Source organism: Puma concolor, chromosome C2 (genome assembly GCF_028749965.1).
Source record: "Puma concolor isolate L17-30 chromosome C2, mPumCon1.1.hap2, whole genome shotgun sequence".
Taxonomy (NCBI): domain Eukaryota; kingdom Metazoa; phylum Chordata; class Mammalia; order Carnivora; family Felidae; genus Puma; species Puma concolor.
Genome location: NC_141675.1, coordinates 46,198,289 through 46,221,151, shown reverse-complemented (window position 1 = coordinate 46,221,151; position 22,863 = coordinate 46,198,289). Strand labels below are relative to the sequence as shown.

Here is a 22,863-nt window from a genome sequence, read left to right as displayed (position 1 = left end):
CGGACCGCGAGATCGTGACCTGGCTGAAGTCGGGCACTTAACCGACTGCGCCACCCAGGCGCCCCGGCAAATATTTTTAAAGGGAAAAAAAGCAAGGTATATAAGAGGGGTACTCCCTCCACCAGGAAATCAACACGGACAGCAGCCAGGCAGAAAGTTAAGACGAAAACCAAGTTGCTCCTCAGTCACAAACTGACACTCCTCCTGACAACATCCTCCCAGAGTCACACAGCTGCCTTTAGGACTAGCTGGTCTCTAATCTGCCTTGAAAAGGACACAAACTGAGACCCAGAACAAACTGCCAGTCTCGACAGAGCTGGCACCGGAATTTAGACTTAACTTCTGGGCCAATATTCTTTGCATCACAGGGGTCTGGCTCCCATTTCTAAAAATATTTCCCATCCTGTGATGGCAACACATGGCTGATTCAATTCATGGGAGCACACTGCCGACATCTAGGTGAGGTGTGGTGAAATGAGTTGTTGGAACTGCTGTAGAGAGGCAGCACAACTAAACAAACAAAATTCACACCAGCAAAGCAGGCAGGGATTTCTCTGCCCTGTTATCAGGAAGGACGGGATGGTGCAGTGGCAAGAAGAGTCACAGTCTCAGTGCTGGCACTCCTCCAGGTCAGACTTTGGGGGGCCACCGCACCTCCTTCATCAGCACACTTGAGGGCATCAGCCAAGTTGTTCTCCGAACCTTCCGGCTTGCTAAAAAAGGGTACCTGCAGTTCTGCACGGGTTTCCCAAATGCAAAGAAGCATTTCTGGGTTCAGATGGAAGCAAGAGAAAACATCTCTGAACTCGAAAAAAAGATTGGGACTTTTCCAGGGCGGGGGGGAGGGGGAGCATTTGAACCAGATGGAACCCCAACAAAACAACAACCAGCCTGGACTAAAATGAAGATGAAAACGGTACCGAAGGAAGACAGTGCAGATTTTGCGGAGCCACCAGCTTGTGTTTTGCCTGCTTGTTTTTAGTCTCCGGGGAGCCATCTGTTCTGGGATGCAGGGGTACTTACTAGAAAGCTGCTTCTGGAGCTGCCGCACCAGGGCGGCCGTCTGTTGCTGCTGCTGGGTCTGCTGCAAGCCTTGCCTGGGAAACTGTAATTGCAACAGAAGATAGGAGAGAAATCAGCCCGTGGCGCCTGTCACAGACAAGAACACAGACTCACTCCCGGGGCCGATCTGTAACATACCTTTCACGCTTTGAAGATCAAAGTGCCATGTCCAGTGGGCATATACTACTTTTCATCTACACCCTGATGTACACCTGGAGAACATCTCAAGTGCCAATCCATTCAAGATCCCACTCTCCAGCTGGTTACCAAGCATTTATTTGAAGAGGCTTGATGAAGGAGTGGCCCAGGGGTGGCCCAAGAGGTCAAATGTCCTTGGTATCTTACCCTTCACCAGTTGGCCAGTTACTATTATGATATTATAAACCATTTTCATTGGCAACATGAAAGTTCCCAGGCTGGAGGATTTGTTCAAGCACCACAGGCCTTGCCTTGCACAGATAGAGACAAGGATCTGGTGACACAGCAGTGCCCTCCATCCAGGATTCACTGGGGACTATGTCCTCCCATGGGATGCAGGATGAAGGGCAGGCAGTGTTACTATTTTCCTTGATACAAAGCGGGAAAACTGCACCTTGACAATTTTTTTCTATTGCCCAAAACGAGAGGGAAAAATAAAACTCCACCTTTCATTCCTGTGGAAATGTTAGTAAACTAAAAAGTGGTTACTATTCTATTCAGTGGTTTCTAGGTTTATTTGGAAATATTACTGTATTTAACAAAACCTAATATGCTACTATGTACTGAGAAATATTCTAGACATCGTAGGTATACATTAGCCCATTTAAGCCTAATGAGGTACTACCTATCCTCAATCACTTATCCAAAGTCCTTGCATTTATGATTTACTATGACACATCCGTAATAGACAGACTAAGCAAGGCCCAGGACAGTACTACATAAATCACTCAATATCTGCAGCAAAACACACAACTAGTCCTATCAGGCAGGATAAATGAAAAGAGATTCTGTCTGGTTAGGTCAGCATTTACAACCAAATGGGTTCAGGTCAGTTTTTGCCGTTCCATGAGTCATAAATAAAATATCCGTTTCCATTTCAAAGTAAAATATCAGGCGTCTGGGTGGCTCATTTGGTTAAGCGCCCCACTCTTGATTTTGGCTTAGGTCATGATCTCATGGTTCGTCAGTTTAAGCCATACATCGGTCTCTGCACTGACAGCATGGAGCCTGCTGCTTGGGATTCTCTCCCTCCCTCTTTCTCTGCCCCTCCCCCAACTCATAAGCAAGCATTCTCATAAAATACATAAACTTTAAAATTTCAAAATTGTTTGAATTTTAGAAATGAATATAAGGGACTGTGAACCTTTACTGCTACTATTCTCATTTACAGATGAGGAAATTGAGGCTCCAAGGTGTTCAGCCACTCACCCATGTTTCCTGTCAGAATTGGGGCAGGGATTCAGACAAAGCTTTCTGGATTCAGAACTTATTATTTTAACCACGATCCAGTGCTATATTTAATTGGGAATATTAGCTTCCAAATATTAACTTACTTGGAAATAATCACAGATTCTAAATGGTGGGCTGCAAAGGTGTCTAATTTTAACTTCTCATTTGATTAACTAACATATTGAGGTACATAGTACATAACTATTTAACATTTATTCATTCAAAAGATGCTTAGCTGTCTTCTTTCATGTTCGTTTAAAGTCTGTTCCAGGACCCCCCGGGTGGCTCAGTCAGTTGAGCCTCTGACTTTGGCTCAGATCACGATCTCATGGTTTGTGAGTATGAGCCCCACAACGGGCTTACTGACATCAGCATGGAGCCCGCTTTGGATCCTCTGTCCTCCTCTCTCCCTGCCCCTACCCTGCTCATGCTCTCCCTCTCTCAAAAATAAACAAACACTTAAAAAAATAATAAAATCAGGGCGCCTGGGTGGCTCAGTAGGTTGAGCGTCTGACTTCAGCTCAGGTCAGGATCTCGCAGTTTGTGAGATCAAGACCTGCGTCGGGCTCTGTGCTGACAGCTCAGAGCCTGGAGCCTGTTTCAGATTCGGTGTCTCCCTCTCTCTGCCCCTTCCCTGCTCATGCTCTCTCTTAAAAATGAATAAACGTTAAAAAATGTTTTAAAAATAATAATAAAATCTACTCCAAATAGAGTAATTCCTAGAATGAACCATGGTAGTCCATCTTCTCAGAATCTTTATCTTGAGGAGCCTAGGCAGTAACTAATACTTAGGAAGCCTGTGTGCAGTGTGCATGGGTGTGTGAGTACACATGCACACGTACAGGAAGAGAACAGGTGTTCTGCTGGGTGGCCTTAAGAGATAATTATTCTCCAGGGAACCCCATGACTATTGGGGGTACCTGCAAAGTCAAATCCATTTTCATAATAATACTAAGGCATTATTTGTTTTTGCTCTCTTTGTCTCAGGAGTGTACAATGCAGTTTTCCAGAAGCTATATAATGTGTGATATTGCAACAAACAGTATGTTTTCCATTTATCCAGACATTTAAATAGAATTCAAAAATGTAAACAATGTCATTCTACTCTATATTTTGAAAAATACTCATTTTTATTATTCATTCATTATTCATAAAAGTGTTATTTCTGGTTAATATGTAATGAGAATTTTAGAATATATTACCAAATGTTAGTAATATTTCTATTTTAATTTCTAATACAACAAATATTAACAGACACATAAAAGCTCTTTGGGTCCACAGTCACTTTTGAATGAGAAGGGGTTCCAAGGCCAAAAACTTTGAGACCAGCTTCCTCAGGCCCCCAGAAGGAAGTGGTGGGACAGGTCTCCAATCCAAAGTGCCATCAGTTGTAGTTTTCCTACATACTTCTCTCAAGGCCACTCTGATACTAATTTTTTTTTTAATTTTTTTTTTAACGTTTATTTATTTTTGAGACAGGGAGAGACAGAGCATGAACAGGGGAGGGTCAGAGAGAGGGAAACACAGAATCTGAAACAGGCTCCAGGCTCTGAACTGTCAGCACAGAGCCCGACGTGGGGCTCGAACTCACGGACCGCGAGATCATGACCTGAGCCGAAGTCGGCCGCTTAACCAACTGAGTCACCCAGGCACCCCTCTGATACTAATTTTAATTTGCTTTCATCTGTATGTGAATGTCAGCAGGCAAGACTTACAATTTCCCTGGGCCCTGGAGCACTTTCCACCAGGGAAAGAGAAAGGGCCACCGGTTCCCACAGAAACCTCACTGGTGAGTGTTTCAAATCAAGTCACTGAACTTCTGCAAAACACTGGCTGAAGAATGTCAAGCCACCAGGGGAAATTTATAGTGTCACCCTAGTAGGCTCTTCCCCTTTCTTCCTGAATTAGAGTTTCTGGGGCAAAAGTGCTAGATATTTGCATTTGCAAATCGTTCCCCTAAGTGGTCTGATGCTTGGCTAGATTTCAGACCCATCCCTGAAGTAGGAACTGGAACTTTTTAGGACACACATCAACGTGGATCAGTTGAGGTTTCCTAGGGGTTCTAAAAATCACAGTCTGTGTACGTTTAACCTTTCCTGCTTAAATCTGATAAATAAAGAGGAAAGATTTTTCTAGACCCTATCCGTATAGGAGATGATCATGGTTTTGTTCACCTCTGTGCCTCTGCAGATGTTAATCCCTCCTCTAGAAACCCTTCTTTCCCCCTTCATCCTACCCTATGTGCTCCTAAAAATCTGCTTGTCCTTCGAAGATCAGCTCAAGTGCTCACCTACTCCCTTGGGAATCTGAAGAGCGAATCACTGCTCATGTATCCCTAGTACTGTGGAGATGCCTTTATTATCATATGTGGTGTCATGTGACAATCGCTTCTCTCCCTAGTTTTCTGGATTTTGCTCTTCTTGGGGGCAGCGTGCTCTTGCTGCAACCACAAGACAAAGCACAGAGCTCAACAATGTCGGTCAGGTATAGCCAACTAGCCAACAGGACATAACTACTCTCCACTAAACACATTCTCTGATGAACTCAAAAAAAAAAAAAAATTTACCATTTTATTATGATGTATTCTGACTAATCCCTTAATCCCTATTTTGACAACACATGCTTATTCAAGAGTGTTTAATATTCCTGCTCAATCATTACTAAGGCACAGTACATATCTAAGTAGCAATTTCTACTTAAATAATTGTCATTGAATCGTTTTTGTCTCAGAAAAGCTGGCTTCTTTGGGCGTGTCTTTGCAGCAGCAGACACCGACTGGTCATAAGGAGCAGCAGGGCTGAAGAAAGAGTGCTGGGCCTTTCTACCCCCCCACAGCTGGTTTAGACACTGTATCTTCTGAACGGGTAATAAGTAGGTGGGGCTTTTTTTTTCCTTCATTGCTACGGCATTCAACAAACAAGTCAACAACAGTTAACCAAATCCAGGCACATTTTTGGGTCCTAGGAACACCAAAGAGAGTAAAGCACAGTTCCTGACTCCTGAGAGCTACGTCCTAAAACCTATGACCACACTATCGGCGAGCAAAAGACAAAGCACCAAGGCAACATTTACTTGAAACCTGCACGGCCAACTGAGAGAGTCAAGACAGTTTTAGGGTACTCTGATGAATGGAACACAACCTTTCATCAATACCAGTTCCAGCACCAGTGCCCACGGCACCATGAGGGCCCCTCCACTGAGTGCCTGGCCAGAAGTACATGTGCTCCCATATTGCCATTTGCAAGATGACACATTCAGAAAGGACCAGCAGCAACAGATTTCAGACTACCAGGCATGGGACTTATTTGCAGTTTAGCTACTAACTTTCATGCAGCCATTTTTTAAAAATCTGTATATAGTTTTTAGTGGGGAAAAAAAAAAATATAATATATTTTTTTATATATATATAAATAAAGATATATATATATCTGTCCTATTACCAGAAATCTCTCACACGTCTTCCCCATCCTTCATCTGGAAACTACTCCTCCTTTCCCTTCAAAAAGGAAAAAAAAAAAAAAACCACGAAAAAAAAATTCATGCAGAGGAAGGTAACATCGCTCAATAAATTTCTCTGACCTACTTTTTTCCATCTGAAAAGGAAAATAGTATCTGGCTAATTTAAAATTCTAGAGGCATCTGGCTCAATGTCTCTGAATGGAACATATGAATTTTTTGAAGACTGTATGACAATTTCACACATGATGTTTGTCTACAAAATAATGCAGTTAAGTACTGCTGCCATTATGCAAATTTTCATAAGGCATTATATTCAATTCGATACTGACACAAAGATCAATCAGTTTAAATAAAGCCAACTTTTTAAAGCTTTGTATTAGCATGTTTTCCAGGCCACCCAACTAGGACACTCTGAGTTTAAGATGAAAAGAAATGACATGGCAGGATGATGCAAAGTTTACTTTCTTAAAAGCTAAAAGCAGTTTTAAAGAAAAGATCACGGCCTGTTAACAGAGTCCATCAAGAGTTAATTTAATCATCATGGCTCAAAAGCTTACTGAAGCTATTTTTCAAGTCAAGAACTATAATTTAGGTCAAAACCAGAGAGGCCAAATATAATCTTCCAGCAAGGGTGCTCAGCCTTTCTTTCCAGGTGCTCTTCCCTCAGCAAACACAAGTCAGCCAAAGACTTGAGCAAGCGGGTAACAATACAGGCATGGATACTAAGCTGACACCGCATTTAATCTGTAAGCACAAGCCTTTCTAACACTTCCTCTTTTCACAGAAAAGCTGTTTCCAAATGATGCTTTTTGAAAAAGTACCAATTTCTGTTCTAAGTCAGTTTTGACTCCTAGGGTCACTTTTTATAGCAGTGACCAACTTGCCTATGTGGGTGTTAACAATCACTGTGCTGCACGTCCCAGCAGCTGCTGTCAACCAGGGGGTAGTCAGAGCAGTCAAAAACTCCTACGGCCTTCCCAGGTCTGCCGCACTCAACCTCCTGCCCATCAAGGCTTCCCAAGCTTCTCATCCTCTTCCTGACCTCTGTTATGGGCTGAATTACGCTGTCGTGAAAAGCTTTGCTGGCACCGTAACCCTCAGGGCCTTACTTGGAGATGGGGTCTTTGCAGAGGGTAATCACGCTAAAATGAGATCATTAGGATAGGACCTGATCCAATGTGACTGGTGTCCTTATAAAGAAGGGAAATTTGGACATAAATGCACACAGTGAGAGCATGATGAGAGGATGAAGGTGGAGATCATGTCTGTTTCGATGACCAAGGAATGCCAAAGACCATCAGCAAACCACCAAAAGCCAGGGGGAGACTCCTGGAGTGGATTTCTCCCTCATGGCCCACAGAAGGAACCACCTCTGCGGACACCCTGATCTTGGACTCCCAGCCTCTGGAACTAGGAGATAACACACTTCTGTTGGTTAAGCCCCCCGGTGTGTGGTGCTTTGTTTCACGAGCCTTGGCCAACAAACACAGCTCCACCAGTACTTCTGCTTCTGCCATGCAGTGCCATTGCTCAACGGCTTCCTGGGATTCTAAGCTGTCTGGGGGCAGGGAGCATGCTACGTACTTCCTTACTGCGCTTATGACCTCTGGCCCAGCGCCGGCCTCTTCTGTCCACAACGAATAAGCACTAGCTGAACTGACCCGTGAATGTCACCAGATAGCAGGACAAGTCATTGAGAGGATGGTGGCTGGGCTACCGGTACCACTTCTCCCCTGTGACTGCATGAATCAGAACTCTGAATGAGTCAGAGCTGGCTTCTCGTCAACAGCCAGCTTACTGCTCAGTCTCCAGCAAAGAAACAATATAAAATTTTAAGAAATACAACTTTTTTTCTTAATACTGTTAAGGCTTTGTGCTATTGCTGTTCTGAAGATATATAATTAGAGGTAACTTTCTTCCTATGCTTCTACTTTCCTTCATTATAAGAAAACCAAAAAGGAAAAAAAAAATATATATCAAAACACCCCTAGCAGCATTATTTTTGAAATTGGAAACAGTATCAGTGTTCGGCAGTTAAGTGGGGTGTTAAGCAAATAATAGCAGAAGAATATAGCTGACTTCACAGCAATATAAAATTACAAACATGCAGACTATGTTAACAAACTTAAAAGTATATATATGGAAGCCAAATGAAAGTACACTGAAAAAAAGAACTAATTACAATAATGTAAAACTCTAAGTTCTTTGACATCCCTTTAAAACTTCTAATCCTGAAATCTGTCACTCTAAGTGGTATTCAAAATTTCCTAGCCTATCCTGACTTATGACATATATAATAGTTCTGCATTTGTACAAATAATTGCCGTCTAGATTAGAATACAGTGCTCTAAACATAAGACCCTGTGCTTCCAAGAGAACTTTTAAAAAAGACTTCAGGTCAAAAGAAAGAAAGAAAGAAAGAAAGAAAAAGGCTGAAAAAGCTTGCTGTGAATTACACTATCCATGAAGACTGTTTTTTTGTTTCTCTGGAATTACTTTACTAGAACACAGTGGGGAAATATCATGGGCCACGTTTTGACTACTCTGCTCAATCCTTAGGATATATTTATTTTCAGCTAGTGAGTGAAATATAATCCACTACATGAAAAACTTCAATACTGTCTCCTTAGAGGTTGAAACTGAATAAATGTGATATGTATTCTTTACACATAATAAATATATTAAATATTTATGAGACTTTTAGATGAGTAGAAAAGATATTAAATTCCCTTTTATTAGATATGCTTTATTTCTACTGGAACATGGGGATAGAGTCTCTTCTCAACTCTGTAAAAGCTGATCCTCTGCTTTAAATTATAATTAGGAAGTTTAAAGACAATTTCCAACCAGCCCTATAAATTTAACTTTGTGATAGAATCAAATTTTTTTTTTTTTTTACCCTACCCAAAATAATCATTACATTTCAGGCACTTGATATCAATATCCATCTGTGTTTATATAACACAATTCTCTAAGAATAAAAACATTTTATGCATTTAATTTTACATATTTCCTACATGCTACATTATAAACCAACTAAAATAGTGTTTAATAAGAGGGGGATGAAAGGCCAAAAAGAAAGGGTAATAAAGATGTTATCTGCTTAATTGCAGGTGTCCATCCAACTCAAGTTTTTCAAAATTATGAACTATTTTATAAGGACACGTGACCACAAATTAAAGTCAACATTTCTGACAAGTAAAACAGTCTTAGGATGACAGTTTTGCATCTGTGTGATTCAATATATGGATTTTAAATATGTGGAAAAAGTACAGAGTTTAAATATTAATACATTTAAATATGTAGACTTAATATAAGATTTTATTAAAATCTTAATTTTAATAAAAATTTATTATATTTGTGAGCCACATATATGTGACTATGTCATGTATGTTTATTTACATATAGGAATTAAATGTCAAAAGCAGGTAAAAAGGTACACTGTCCTCCTGTTACATATTCAAAAGTAACTGAAGCAGTTCTACACTTAATGTTTGCTCCTCTGGTACACTAGGTACTATGCAATCAGTTTCTTATTAGCAATGGCTAGCCAAAGAAGTTATAATTCTTAAATTAATGGGTTCCTTATAATTGTCAATTAAGTGTTCACTTATGAATTTGCATGAAATCTCTGAAAATTTCTATTAGAGTTAACTTCCCCAGTTCTTTACAGAAGCCTCTGTTGTTCACATGGGCATTATGGCATAAGAAGTCTTTGTTTTATTTTTTTTTTTTTTAAATTTTTTTTTTTTTTTCAACATTTATTTTATTTTTGGGACAGAGAGAGACACAGCATGAACGGGGGAGGGGCAGAGAGAGAGGGAGACACAGAATCGGAAACAGGCTCCAGGCTCTGAGCCATCAGCCCAGAGCCCGACGCGGGGCTCGAACCCACGGACCGCGAGATCGTGACCTGGCTGAAGTCGGAGGCTTAACCGACTGCGCCACCCAGGCGCCCCAAGAAGTCTTTGTTTTAAATGAGAAAGAAAGAAAGGTTAAAAATTTGCCAAGTCAACATCAAATATCCCAAATGCTCAACAGGATATAATTTGCAGATGTTATCATTTATTTCTTCGTGTTCTGTCAAAATATCACTGGAATGTTTTGTTGTATTTAGAAACAAAAGAGTGGGGCTACTTTAAGCTTTTTTACTGCCTGATATAGTAAGATGCCTGGTAGAAAGTGAATTTTTATAGTGGCAAATGTAATCTAATGGATGCCCTATGTAACTGTGGAATACTGGGTGAAGGGGGACAAGAAGTTAAACTTTCCCCAGTAGCTGTAGATTTTAAAATCAAAGCATCAAATGTTAGGCTTTACAGTTAAACAATTTAATAAAGTTTATTTATTTATTTTTTTTTTTTGAGAAAGATAGAGAATGGGGGAAGGACAAAAGAAGAGAGGGAGACAGAGAATCCCAAGCAGGCTCCACGCTGTCAGTGCAGAGCCCGATGCAGGGCTCAAACTCATGAACTGCGAGATCATGACCTGAGCTGAAACCAAGAGTCAGACGCTTAACAGACTGAGCCACCCAGGAGCCCCTAGGCTTCATATTTAAAACACAACTTAGGGAGGGGTATTTGGGTGGCTCAGTCAGTGGAGTGTCCAACTCTTGGTTTCAGCTCTGGTCATGATCTTGTGATTTGTGAGATTGAGCCCTATGTCAAGATCTGGGCTGACAGTGCAGGGCCTTCTTGGGATTCTCTCTCCGTCCCTCCCCAACTCACTCGTGGGTGCTCTCTCTCAAAATAAATAAATAACCATTAAAAAAACAAAACAAAACATAACTTATAGAAACACAGAAAGACATATAGGGAAGAAAGGAAAGCTCTTCCTTAAATAGAATACAAACAGCTACATGCAGAAAAAACAAGAGTTATTAGCAAATCACCACTTTCGACCAACACAGTAAAATTTGACCAAGGTGAGGATAATTTAACAAATGCTGACATTAGTGGATAAAGGTCTGTGAGTAAAAGAACAATGAGACTGTATCAAGCTATCCCCGTAAATTATTTTTAACTACAGAAGAAAAATCAATTACCTTGTAGTAGAGATATCTATCATAGCACCTAAACACAAAGATTAAAGTAATTGCGCCGGTGCTGTATATCCTAATGTGACACCTGAGAAAGATACAGCACCACCTCTGTGATACTCCTGCCAGAAGTGCATGATCTGAATCTAATCATGAGGAAATATCAGACAAATCAAAACCTGAGTTACACTCTACAAATTCTATGTGCCTCAAAATGTCACTGTCATGGAAACAAAACAGAAACTGCAAAGACAAAAGGGGGCCGCAGAATCGATCCAGATTAAAGGTAAGTAAAAAGACATGAAAGTATGACCCTAGACCAGGAAAAAAACAAAAACAAAACAAACAAACAAAAAAACTGGAGTAAAGAATATTATCGGTGCAAATGGCACAATTTGCAAAAGATGTATAGATCGTAGCATTGTATTGATGTTAAATTACCTGATTTCACTAACTGCACCAAGTTTTTTAAGAGAATATCTTGTTCCTAAAAGACCACAATGAAGTATTCAGAGTAAAGAAGCACAAGCCTGCAACTTACTCATATGTACAGATCATGTGTGTGTATAGAAAGAATAAAGAAAATGTGGCAAAATATTAATAATTAGTGAATCTGGGAAGAGGATGTATGGTAATTCTTTGTATTATCCTTTAATTCTTCTGTTAGCTTGAAATTACTTAAAAATACTTTATCTTGTTCTTGGGCTAGAGGTTAGGGTGAGGTAGCAGTATCCTATGCCAGGAGTCCTTTCCACAACATTTGTAAGTCAGTCAACCGATCCCTGCTAATACGACTCTGATGATGAAGAATGTAGGCTGTGAATGTATATATATTGCCTCTACCTAAGAAAGGATTTTTAAGATGGATTGCAATAAATGTCACTTATACAGTAAACAAACAAATAAGTAAATGGAGCTAAAAAATGAACAAAACTGATTCATGATAAAGAAGAATTTCCTTAAAAATGGGGATCAAACTGGCCAAGGCTGAGGCTTGTAAAACGCATCTGAGATGTCCTTTTCCAGTTGCCAATGCTCCCTTATCAGTTCTATTTGGACACTATCCGTCCTTTACCATGTAGCTCTACTGATCTTTCTCTACCACAAAAGTTGTGAAAGCAACCATCTCTTTGTAACCCTGTCCTGAAAAGAGTCTACACCAGGATTTCCAAGGGTTCACTAAGCCAGCTTATTTCAGATTGTACTTGCACAACTCATGTTACTCAGTTACCTTCAGAACAAGCATTTACTTTTACAGATATTTCCAATATGTAGCAAGTGATGTGACCATTGATGGTAGTGATAAAAATTCTTCTTTTTACAACATACTTATCTAAGTAAACTGAAAAAAAAGAAGCAATTTAAAGAAAAAAAAATGCTTACGTAATAAAGCAGGGATATGGCATTTGTGAAAGTAAAGGGTGTTGTAATTATGGAAGTTCAGAAAACACTGATGCTATGCATTGAACATTTCATAATTTGACAAAGCTAAAGAAGTGAATTATGAGATTATGAATTACATGAAAATCTTATAGAAAATACCTGGCTGAAATCAGAGTTTCTTTATATCAGTAAAGATAATATTTCAGAAGGTACACTCAGTCTTTTTTGAAATTAAAGTAAAAACTCAAGATAACCTTGTAATAGATGTACTAAATTATCATCTTAATACTGTTTAGAAAAAAAAAACTGCTGTCTCAACATAAATATTTTAGCCCATGGAAAAGTCTGAAAAAATTTACAAAGGAAAAATGGCGTGACTTACTGAACCCAGAATATTTATTTATACCTTTCTGGGAAAACAAACATACTATAATGATAAAGTTCTAGGGAACAATTCTAGGGTATATTCTGGCTACTTCAATTCTTAACAGTTTTATGGGACATGAAAAATGCAGCCTGCCTTTAAAGAAGAACCCCACATATTTGGTTCCACAACACTAGGCCTTACCAAAGGCTGCTGGGGCTGCATCGCTTGGAGACCAAGGGTCTGACTCTGGGGCTGCGGGGGCTGCTGGGGCTGGGGGGGCTGCTGCATCTGGAACGAAACAGGATTATACTTAAACAGAGGGGTTAATATATTCCAATCTCTTCTCTCCCCCTATATACCTTTTATCTAATTATCTTGTTGCAACAAAAATGATACACACGTTCCTCCTGCATCTTTGTCTTAACAAACATTGTTCATTTGTCCAAGTCAAGACCTAAATTGGCTCTCCCCCGCAGCCTTCTTGGGTCAATACAACCCCAAGGATCTCTTCCTTCGGTAGAGATATACTGCCCTCTGCTGTCCAAGGACATCCTGCATACTTACTGTTTTGATGCCTTTCAGGTCATCTGCCTTTGCACATACTTTATCCTATCTCATACCAGCAGGTTAGACAAGGACTACTCAGTAATTACCTTTTTAGTCCCTATGACATCTGAACAAACTCTTGTAGTTTTGTTTTTGTTTTTGTTTTAAGAAAAATGTAGACTTCTCAAACAAAGGAAGACAGGAAGAGGAGGGGAGAGAAGAGTAATTCTTAAAGATTATAAATTTTTTTGGTGGGGGAGGGCCTGGGTGGCTCAGTGGGTTAAGTGATTTCAGCTCCGGTCATGATCTCACAATTCAGAAGTTGAAGCCTCGCATTGGGACTCTCTCTCCCTCTCTCTATGCCCCTCCCCTGCACTCACTCTCAAAATAAATAAATACACTTAAAAAGAAAAAAGAAAAGAGTTTTTTTTGAGAGAGAGGGTTCAAGTGAGCAAGGGGCAGAAAGAAAGAAGGAGAGAAAGAATCCTTCAAGGAGCAGGGAGGGAAGGAGAGAGAGAAAGCGGGGCTCATGCTCACTGAAGTGGGGCTAGAGCTCACCCAATGTGGAACTGGAACTTATGAACTGTAAGATCATGACCTGACCCCAAAAGTCAGATGCTTTTAACTGACTGAGCCACCCAGGAGCCCAAGAAAAAAAAAAATTAAAGCAAGATGTTTATGTGAGATGTTCTGGCATAAGATACTAGCATAAAGACAAATTCTCTCAGTGACCAAGTTGGCTTAAATAAATGGCTCTTGGAAAACACTTCCAAGTCATGAAGAAACACAGACTAGACATCCACTATGTGGGACACAGAGGAGAGGAAAATATTAATAGGTGGTTTGTCTTGGTGACTTTCAAAGTTTCCTCCATCCGGGCATTCATCTTAATGATGACACTGCTGGACTTCTTTTCATCCTCTGCATTTCCAACTTGGTGTGCATACTATCTTCCAAATTATTTGTCTTCTTTAGGGCAAGGTAACAAATAGCTATTACCAGATGGTATTACCCACTAAGTGCCAATATTGGTTGATATGGAATCCTACCAGGGGGTCTGGGCAGGGTTGCTCCCAACTGGAACAATGCAAGTGGGACCAGGACTATGCTGATTATAAGATAAAGCCAATTCTCCATTTGGCCCACTGTGAAATCTTTCAAGAAAAACCAACTTAACTTCATCATTATTAATTAGTGCCTTTACGGAGGTAGTCAGTCACCACAAACAAAGTATAATCCTGATGCAAAAGTAAATCCCTTTTATCTCCAGGGAATGTGTGGTAAAGAAAACATTACCAGAAGGGCATACTATGCTAATTGGGATAAAAAAGCACATATTAACTAGTAAAGAAAGGCTTTGAAAATCTGCAGCCTTGAAAAGCAATGTAAGACAGGAAGTAGTAAATAATGTAATAACTTTCTTCAGTGATTTGGAAGTGAGAAATTTAAAGCCGAGGGAAATATAAAAATAAATATGAGTCCTATAAAGTTCTGAAAATATATCCTCAGAACCTGAGACAAAATTATTTAAGAAAATATCACTATGACTGTTCATAATAATATTATCAAATGAAAGCTTCCCTTATAAGGAACCATGTTGGAGGCAACAACTGTACAGTAAGTGAGGCTGCCATTTGTAGGCCACACTCTCCCTAAACCAATTACCAATTGTTATCAATTTTGTGATACAACTTTTTCTTCACATTTGAACGGGTAAAAGTTGGGATGCAACTAATGGCATTGTATAACTAATGATATTTTAGAATTATAAAACCCATTTTTCGGGAGGATTTGTGTAAACTTCTGCCTATCACCTGGGAGTACTGTCAACCAGAATTTTTTGGGTCACACTGAATTCAGACCTCAATCCCACTTGAACTTGTGGTTCAAATTCTCAGGGGAGACGTTTTTTTCCCTCCAACCAGTGTCAAGGTTGAGACATGCGCATTACTTTACGGTCCCTTTCTGCACAAGTTTATTGAACTCATTCCAAGAGTATAGCTTTGGGTATCCCAGTTCTACTAGATTCCCTGTCTTTGGTGGTGTTTTTTCTTTCTTAATAACACACAAAATGTCAGTTGCATCTCAAGGTGAATTACTGGTAAGAGTCCACTGCAGAGACTCATCAGATAATATCCAATCCAAAAACTTAGGATAAACTTGTGAATAATGAAGACAAATGGAACAGGTAAACATAAATAGCCTATAGTTCCTAGATGAGTAAGTTAGAAACAAGAATGTGTCAAGGGGAGGAACGCTTTATCTAAGGTACTTAAATATTTACATCAAATAAATGAAGGATAGCTCTCTGGATTCGACCAGAGACAGAATGAAATATCCCTCTAAAATATCCTAGCTATGTAACTCCAACTTCACAGCTTCATCAGACCAAAAGTGTCAGAGATAATTTTTTGGATTAAAGACCCCCTTCTAGGAATCTGATGAAAAAGCTATGGACCACTCAATTTTACTTGTTTTCTTTTTCCCCCCCAAGCACATAAAAGAAAATTTGCCTTCAATCTGCATAGTCCGTAGTTAAACAGTGAGTGGGGAAGCTGACACACACTTTTAGGATAAAGGCAGCCAGTCACCCTCTCGTGAACCTTTGTGAAAGGGGAATGACATTCCGCAAAATGCACCCTCCTGCCCATAACCTGGTAAAGGCACGGACACAGGAAGATCCTTGCCGAGTCGGAACTACATCACCCCGGTTTAGCTCCTAGTGTCAACTACACGGGGCTCTTTGGAACTTGGCGATTCAAGTCTCGGGGCCTCTTATTTCTTAAGACGGCCGAGGGCCCCTCACGCATTGCCCCCATTCCCAGCCGCAAACCTGGAGGAGTCTCTGCTGCTGTCGAACCTGCGGCTGTCTGGTTCTCATTGGGTCCTGAGGCAGGGGCACCGAGGGGAGGCTTGGATGCGTGGGAGTGAGCACTGCATCGATTCCTCCACCTACCAGAGGGCTCTGCTGAAGCGACTGATGATTTAGTCTGGTAAAAAAATAACACAACTTGGTCTCACACCCAGGCAAATGCTTCAATAAGTAACATTAATTGAGCATTTACTCTGGAGAAGTCACAGTGGTGAGAGTCTGAAATGTATTATTTCATTTACTCCCCACAGCAGCCCTTTGAGGTCAGTTTTATTATCCCCATTTTATTTAAAACTTTTAACTGAAAGATAGTTGACGTTTATATTAGTACCACATATTCAACAATTCCATACATTATGAAATGCTCACCAGAATAAGTATAGCTACCATCTGTCACCAAAGTTATTACCACATTATTGACTATATTCCCTATGCTGTACTTTTTGTCCCTGTAACGTATAACTAGAAATCTGTACCTCTTAATACCCTTCATTTATTTTGCCCATCCCTCTGGCCTTTTCCCTCTGGCAACTACTGATTTGTTCTCTGTATTTATTAGTCTGTTTCTATTTTGTTTGTTTCTTCATTGTTTTGTTTTTTAGATTCCACATATAAGTGAAATCTTATGGTATTTGTCTTTCTCTGACTTCAATTAGCATTATACTTTCTAGATCTACCCTGTTGTCACAAATGGCAAGAATTTATTCTTTTTTATGGCTGAGTAATATTCCATTCTGTATACACACATTTTCTTTGTCCATTCATCTACTAATGGACACTTAGATTTTTCCATAGCTTAGCTATTGTGAAATGATGCTGCAATAAACATAGGGGTACATACATCTTTTTGAATTAATATTTCTGTTTTCTTTGGATACCCAGAAATGAAATTACTGCATCATATGGTTTTTCTTTTTCTTTTCTTTTTTTTCTTTTTTTGAGGAACCTTCATACGGTTTTCCATAGCAGCTGCACCAATTCACATTCCCACCAACAGGGCACAAGACTTCCCTTTTCCTCCACATCCATGCCAACACTTGTCATTTCTTGTCTTTTTCATACTAGTCATTCTCACTGGTGAGAGGTGATACCTCAGTGGAAGAATTTCCATTTCATTATCCTCATTTTAAAAATGAGAAAATGGAGAGCTAAAGAAGTGATTTCCCAAAGTTATTCAGACAGTAAATAGCACAGGTGGGATTTAAACCCAGAATGCTGCACTCTGAAGTTCAAGTTCATAGGCAATACACTTCGCTGCCCCTTACTAGAAAAATAATAAATACAATGAATGTTTTTCCAAATTTATTTATTTGCCCAAATGTGCCACCATCAACCATGCCAACGTTCTAAGCACTAACTACTTGGTATTGATGTGCAGCCACTGATTTTCAAACATGGAAGCTAAGCGGCTGTCTAGTATTAGTGCAGAATTTTGCATGAAAATTCTTTGAGATGAACGCTATCCGACAGAACTTTCCACACTGCCTGAAATGCTCTATATCTGTGCTGTCCAATAAGATAGCGACTGGCCTCCAGGACCAGCTACATAATTTCTGGGTTTCAGTGTGAAACAGAAACACAAGGTTCCTTGATCAAAAACAAGTAGGATTTTCAAGAACGTGACAGGAGAGCATTCAATTAAGCCTGGGGGCCTTCTATAGCACAGCACACCATGTGACTGCACAGGTCACACACTTTCAGAGTTGGCTCTGCTTGGCGGCATGTGGCCACTGAACACTTCAAATGTAACAGGTGTGATGGAGAAATTAAACTTTTCATTTAACTTTGATTAGTCTAAACTTAAATAGCCATGCATGGCTGGTGGCTACCATGCATGATGTCTATGGGATCCAAGTACAGCAAGAATGGAGAAAGAGTCTTTCACCATCCTGTTTTGCCAACCATACCTGCAGCAGAAAAGGGGATGACAAGATAACAAAACTCTTACGGGCACCATGCACAACGAGTATTCCAATCACAGACTTTACAGCTCCAAAGTATCCTAGTCAGGCAATGCTAACAATCATCACCAATTTTTCATAGTAAGATATTGTTAGCCAAACATCTGTTTAAAAGAACAGAAACAATGGAGCTAACATATTAGCATTATCTAAACTATTACATCCATACTATGGCAGATGTGAGTTAAACCTCAGAGGCCTTGAATGAAATAAAAAAGATGGGGCACTGCTGATTTTGATCCTCTGTCTGGATGCTACTAAAAATGAGATGACACAATGCAAATTATATGCAAATATGCAAGCTCATAAAAACAATTATAAAGCGCCATGCCCTAGACAATGCATAACAAAGACAAGAATTTGAGTGTCTACTATTGAAATCATTATTTCTACATGTATCACCTCTGAGAGCTGGTCAAGGGCTGCAGGTACGGTGACGCCTGCTGCTGAACATAGCCACTGGGCTGCTGCTGCATCTGTCTGAGTCTTTCCATTAGCGCCGGGTTGGAATGTGTGGCCGGATAGGTCCTGGAGTTATAGCTAGGAGACAGGACCACGCCACCAGCCTGCTGCTGAGGGGTCGGCTGCAAAGGCATCTGCGTTCCATACATCGTATAGCCCTGGGGCATGGTCTGGAGGTATGGGCACAAGGAGTTAAATTAATGTTTCAGTAAGCACCACCTTTGCTATCACTGAGTCATAGGGGGCAAAAACAACCCCAGAAGGAGCTCCCTGAAAGCCACTGTTCTCTAAAGCTCTTATAACTCAACATATGAGGAAGACTACTCTGGAAGCAAGAGGCTAGCAAGAAAGCTATAGAATGAACTAGGTGGATAATGATTCACCAGAAATTTCAATTAAAAATAAAAATGAATCCTCATTTGGGTTAAGAGATCAGTTTTAGAATCAGTTGCTTGTTTTGAGGGAAAGAAGGATACATTTCTTTATAGAAATTATCAGGTAAGCATCCAAACCTGAAGTACACAGATGACATCAATGTTCAACAGATCCCAAGCATAATTAATTTCATTTCCAAAATTAGAAAGAAAAGCTATCCATGTCCAATGTACATTAAAATTATAGAGTACGCTTTCCTGATACGGAACTATACCTCCTTGGAGCTGATGAATTTGCCTGTAGTGACTAACCAGTTACCAAAACAAATAAACAAACAAAACCCAAAAAAACCCAGACCAACCAATACCTTAACCAGAGAGTAAGGTATAACTGGGGAATATTCGATATCCTCTAGACCTGGATGGGCTACACCCTTTTTTCAGCATTCTACCAATACTCTGAATATTTAATTTTTCTATTCAATATTACTATATGAGTGTTTATATCTTAACACCTAATGTAAATAAAAAATGTAATAAGGTTCTGCTGGGTGACTACAATTTATAGAATGGAATGCTGATTTAAGAAGAAACCTGCTCTTCAATCCTCAAAGAACCACATTCTAGTTCACGGCTCTGACTCGGAAGACACAGTAATGACTAATCAACTTCCAGCTGACAGGATGCAAGGATCTGGCTGTGGGGCTCGGCACGTCTGAGAGCCAATCTCAGATTGCCTTTCATCTGTGGGCATAGTGTGACATGTTAGCCCCACGAGCTGTCTTGCCAACATCCCTGGGCTCCTAATTATGAAAGGGACAAAGTAAAAGTATACAGAAGCAGAAACAACAAAATTACTAGAAAAAAAATAGCTCAAGAGTTGCATTATATTAAGGCAAGTCCATCATTTGTTGAGTGGCTACCATGGATCTGGTGCTGTGCTGGTTCCACAGGTTCTTAAATTCTCACAATGCTCATCTCTATTTGACAAAGAAGGAAACCAAGACAGAATAACACGCACAATGTTACATAGCTAGAAAGGTGTCAGGAATTGTGCCAAGGTCTAATTCCAAGGCCAATTACCTTCTCACTCTACCATGATTCTCTGCAAACCTATCTTTCAATAGGATAAATTCAATCATGAATTACATCAGTATTTATTATAAAGTAAAATAAGTACTCTGGGACTGTTAAGCATTTCAACACCTACCATCATCGTTAATGGAATGATTAGATTTTTAAATCAAGAACTCTTTAAAATGTTTTATGCTCTTCATTCAGTCCGAAGGTTTGTTCATCACTGGTGATGCATTTTTTTAAGATGTCAACTCCAATCTATAAGCAGAAGTACTACCTTCTAAACCCCGTAAGGGAGCGGATATCCTATCCACTTGGTTTCCCACTTCAAATAAACAACATTAAAAATCCCAGCAGCATCTACAAGGCAAATGTGGGTACCTGTGCTTGCTGCAGCCCTGGATACTGGGGGAGCTGAGGGGAGGGCCGTGCTTGTGCAGCAAAGAGAGCAGCCTGGTCCCCTGGCGGGCCCTGGAAAACAAAGCCAAAGCAAACTCTTGATCATAACAGCAAGAACTTGATTTGCACTCCTGGCTAAGAACCCCAATAACCCATGACACCAAATCTTATTAGATGACTACAGAATTTGGAGTTTTCCAAACAGCATTAAATAGAACTTTTTCTATGTGTGTAGAGACTATTAAACTTATCATTTCTGCCAAAAACTATAGATGTCCCAACAATAATACATACATTAAATACAAGCCAAAATAACCAACGGTCTACTTATCAGAGAGGCTCTGAAACAGCTCTGCTGTACACCCCAGGATACAAATGCCACTTTCGAGTGAAAGGCATGAGGCTGTGTGAAATCTGAAAGCACGGAGTTGTACCATTCTGTGCCCATAAAAAAAGAGAATACGAGGGGCGCCTGGGTGGCGCAGTCGGTTAAGCGTCCGACTTCAGCCAGGTCACGAACTCGCGGTCTGTGAGTTCGAGCCCCGCGTCAGGCCCTGGGCTGATGGCTCGGAGCCTGGAGCCTGTTTCCGATTCTGTGTCTCCCTCTCTCTGCCCCTCCCCCGTTCATGCTCTGTCTCTCTCTGTCCCAAAAATAAATAAAAAACGTTGAAAAAAAAAATTAAAAAAAAAAAAAAAAGAGAATACGAGGTACAAATTTCATTGCTTTTTAATGAAGGTTCTTCACGGTGACCTACCAATTGTCTATTTAACCATGTGGTCAAGAGATGAATTTGCATCTCCTATGACTAATCATCAATTAGAATAACTATCAATAAAAATTCACAATACATTAACTGCAAATGTAACTCTGACAATAATAAAATAAAACCAATTAACATCTGCTCACCAGTCTTAATTTAATACATGTTTTGCCCTTTGAAAAATAAATCTAAGAGCCACTGTATGTGTTTTATGTTATGGTGTCAGAAGCTATTTCATGGAAGCTTGCAGTAATCATCATGGAAAGAGGTCTAGTTTCCAACCATCCCTAGATTTTTACAGCACTTACTAATTACACAGAATGGGGTTTATTCCAAAATATTTTACTCTTGTCTTATAGATGTCCGCATTTTTCAAAAGTGTTAAATTATAGTTATATAAAACCATTTAATGTGCTTGGAAAGTAGTGTAGATTTTTCTAGCAGGCAGAAAGTGACAAGCATTTAGCTTTAGAGGGTGAACACCAACAATTATTGGACATCTATTCTATTCCAGAGACTGGACTTCTTGTTCTCACCCCCATTTTCTCACAATAAATCTGCAGGGAAGAGAGTATCGTCCTCACTTACATTCTTCAGATAGAAGAAGCCAGGCTCAACGAGCTTAAGCAGCTTAGCAAGCTCATTGAGCTAGACCTGGCAGAGCTATTATCTGAACGCAGGTGAGTCTGATCCCTAAGTCCAGGGCTCTTTCTGTTAGGACAAAATGTCTCCATATGCAATATTAAAAATGGAAATATTTAAATCCTCACTTGGTACTTATTCTTTACGGATATATAGCCTTTAAAACTCACTCCAACAACAAAAAAAAACCCCCAAGATATCTATAAAGACTTCTTACTGAAATGCTGAAACGAAATGCATATATTATATAGTAAAATCCTTTCTCGGTTCCTCATATAAAATCACTTGAGGGCATTTATGAAACTTCAGCCTTTCCTAAGGTGACTATCCACCCATATATGGACCAAATACAAAATTTCTGAGAGTGCGTATAATAGCTTCAACAAGAATCTACATTTCCAGAATAGGGTACCATGAAGATATCCTCAGGCTTTAGCTGGTTAATCTAAGTGCAACTGTGTCTATATTTACTCTATATGCACTTGAATCTAAGGAAAATATCCCAAACTCCCTCTATGAAAAGTCATTCCATGGCAGTGTGACCATCCAGGCCCTACCACTATTCCCCTCCCAGACTATTTGAAAGGTTTTTGATTTTTCAAACACTATGCCTAGAAGTCATTAAATCAACCACTTCCTTAAATGCTACTCCTTAATTCAGTGCTCCCGGACACTGTAGTACAAGGTCCCTGCAAGATACGATTTTGCTTCTTTGTGGGGGACAAATATTTTCATATTATCATTTCTACAGAAGGGGGAAAAATAAGTTACTTATATATTTGAGTTAAAGTCATGATATCCACAAGTGGTCTACAATTCCCACATCCTGCTTTGGTTTAAAAGGAAACAAGATGTGATCTGTATATGACAGCTACATGCAGATGCATAAAGATATTTTCAAATTCTTCACTCTTCCTTTGCTTAGTGAAGAACCCTATGAAATGAACTATGACTTACATGTGGAGAAACCCAGAATACTAATAAGGTAAATATCTGAGTTACCGTGCAACACTTTTATTGACAAGTTACAGT

At 39.8% G+C, this 22,863-nt stretch overlaps 1 protein-coding gene across 1 annotated transcript in view; it reads right to left on the bottom strand.

Annotated features, from left to right (window-relative positions):
- Positions 1–22,863, bottom strand: part of MED12L (mediator complex subunit 12L) — a 340,943-nt gene that overhangs the window by 5,683 nt on the left and 312,397 nt on the right. The window contains exons 43-47 of the mRNA XM_086674526.1: positions 20,411–20,500; positions 18,519–18,748; positions 16,117–16,273; positions 12,939–13,025; positions 1,024–1,105 (exon numbers count right to left, since the gene is read on the bottom strand). Coding sequence (XP_086530652.1) covers positions 1,024–1,105; positions 12,939–13,025; positions 16,117–16,273; positions 18,519–18,748; positions 20,411–20,500 — 646 coding nt within the window. The remainder of the gene's footprint in view (positions 1–1,023; positions 1,106–12,938; positions 13,026–16,116; positions 16,274–18,518; positions 18,749–20,410; positions 20,501–22,863) is intronic.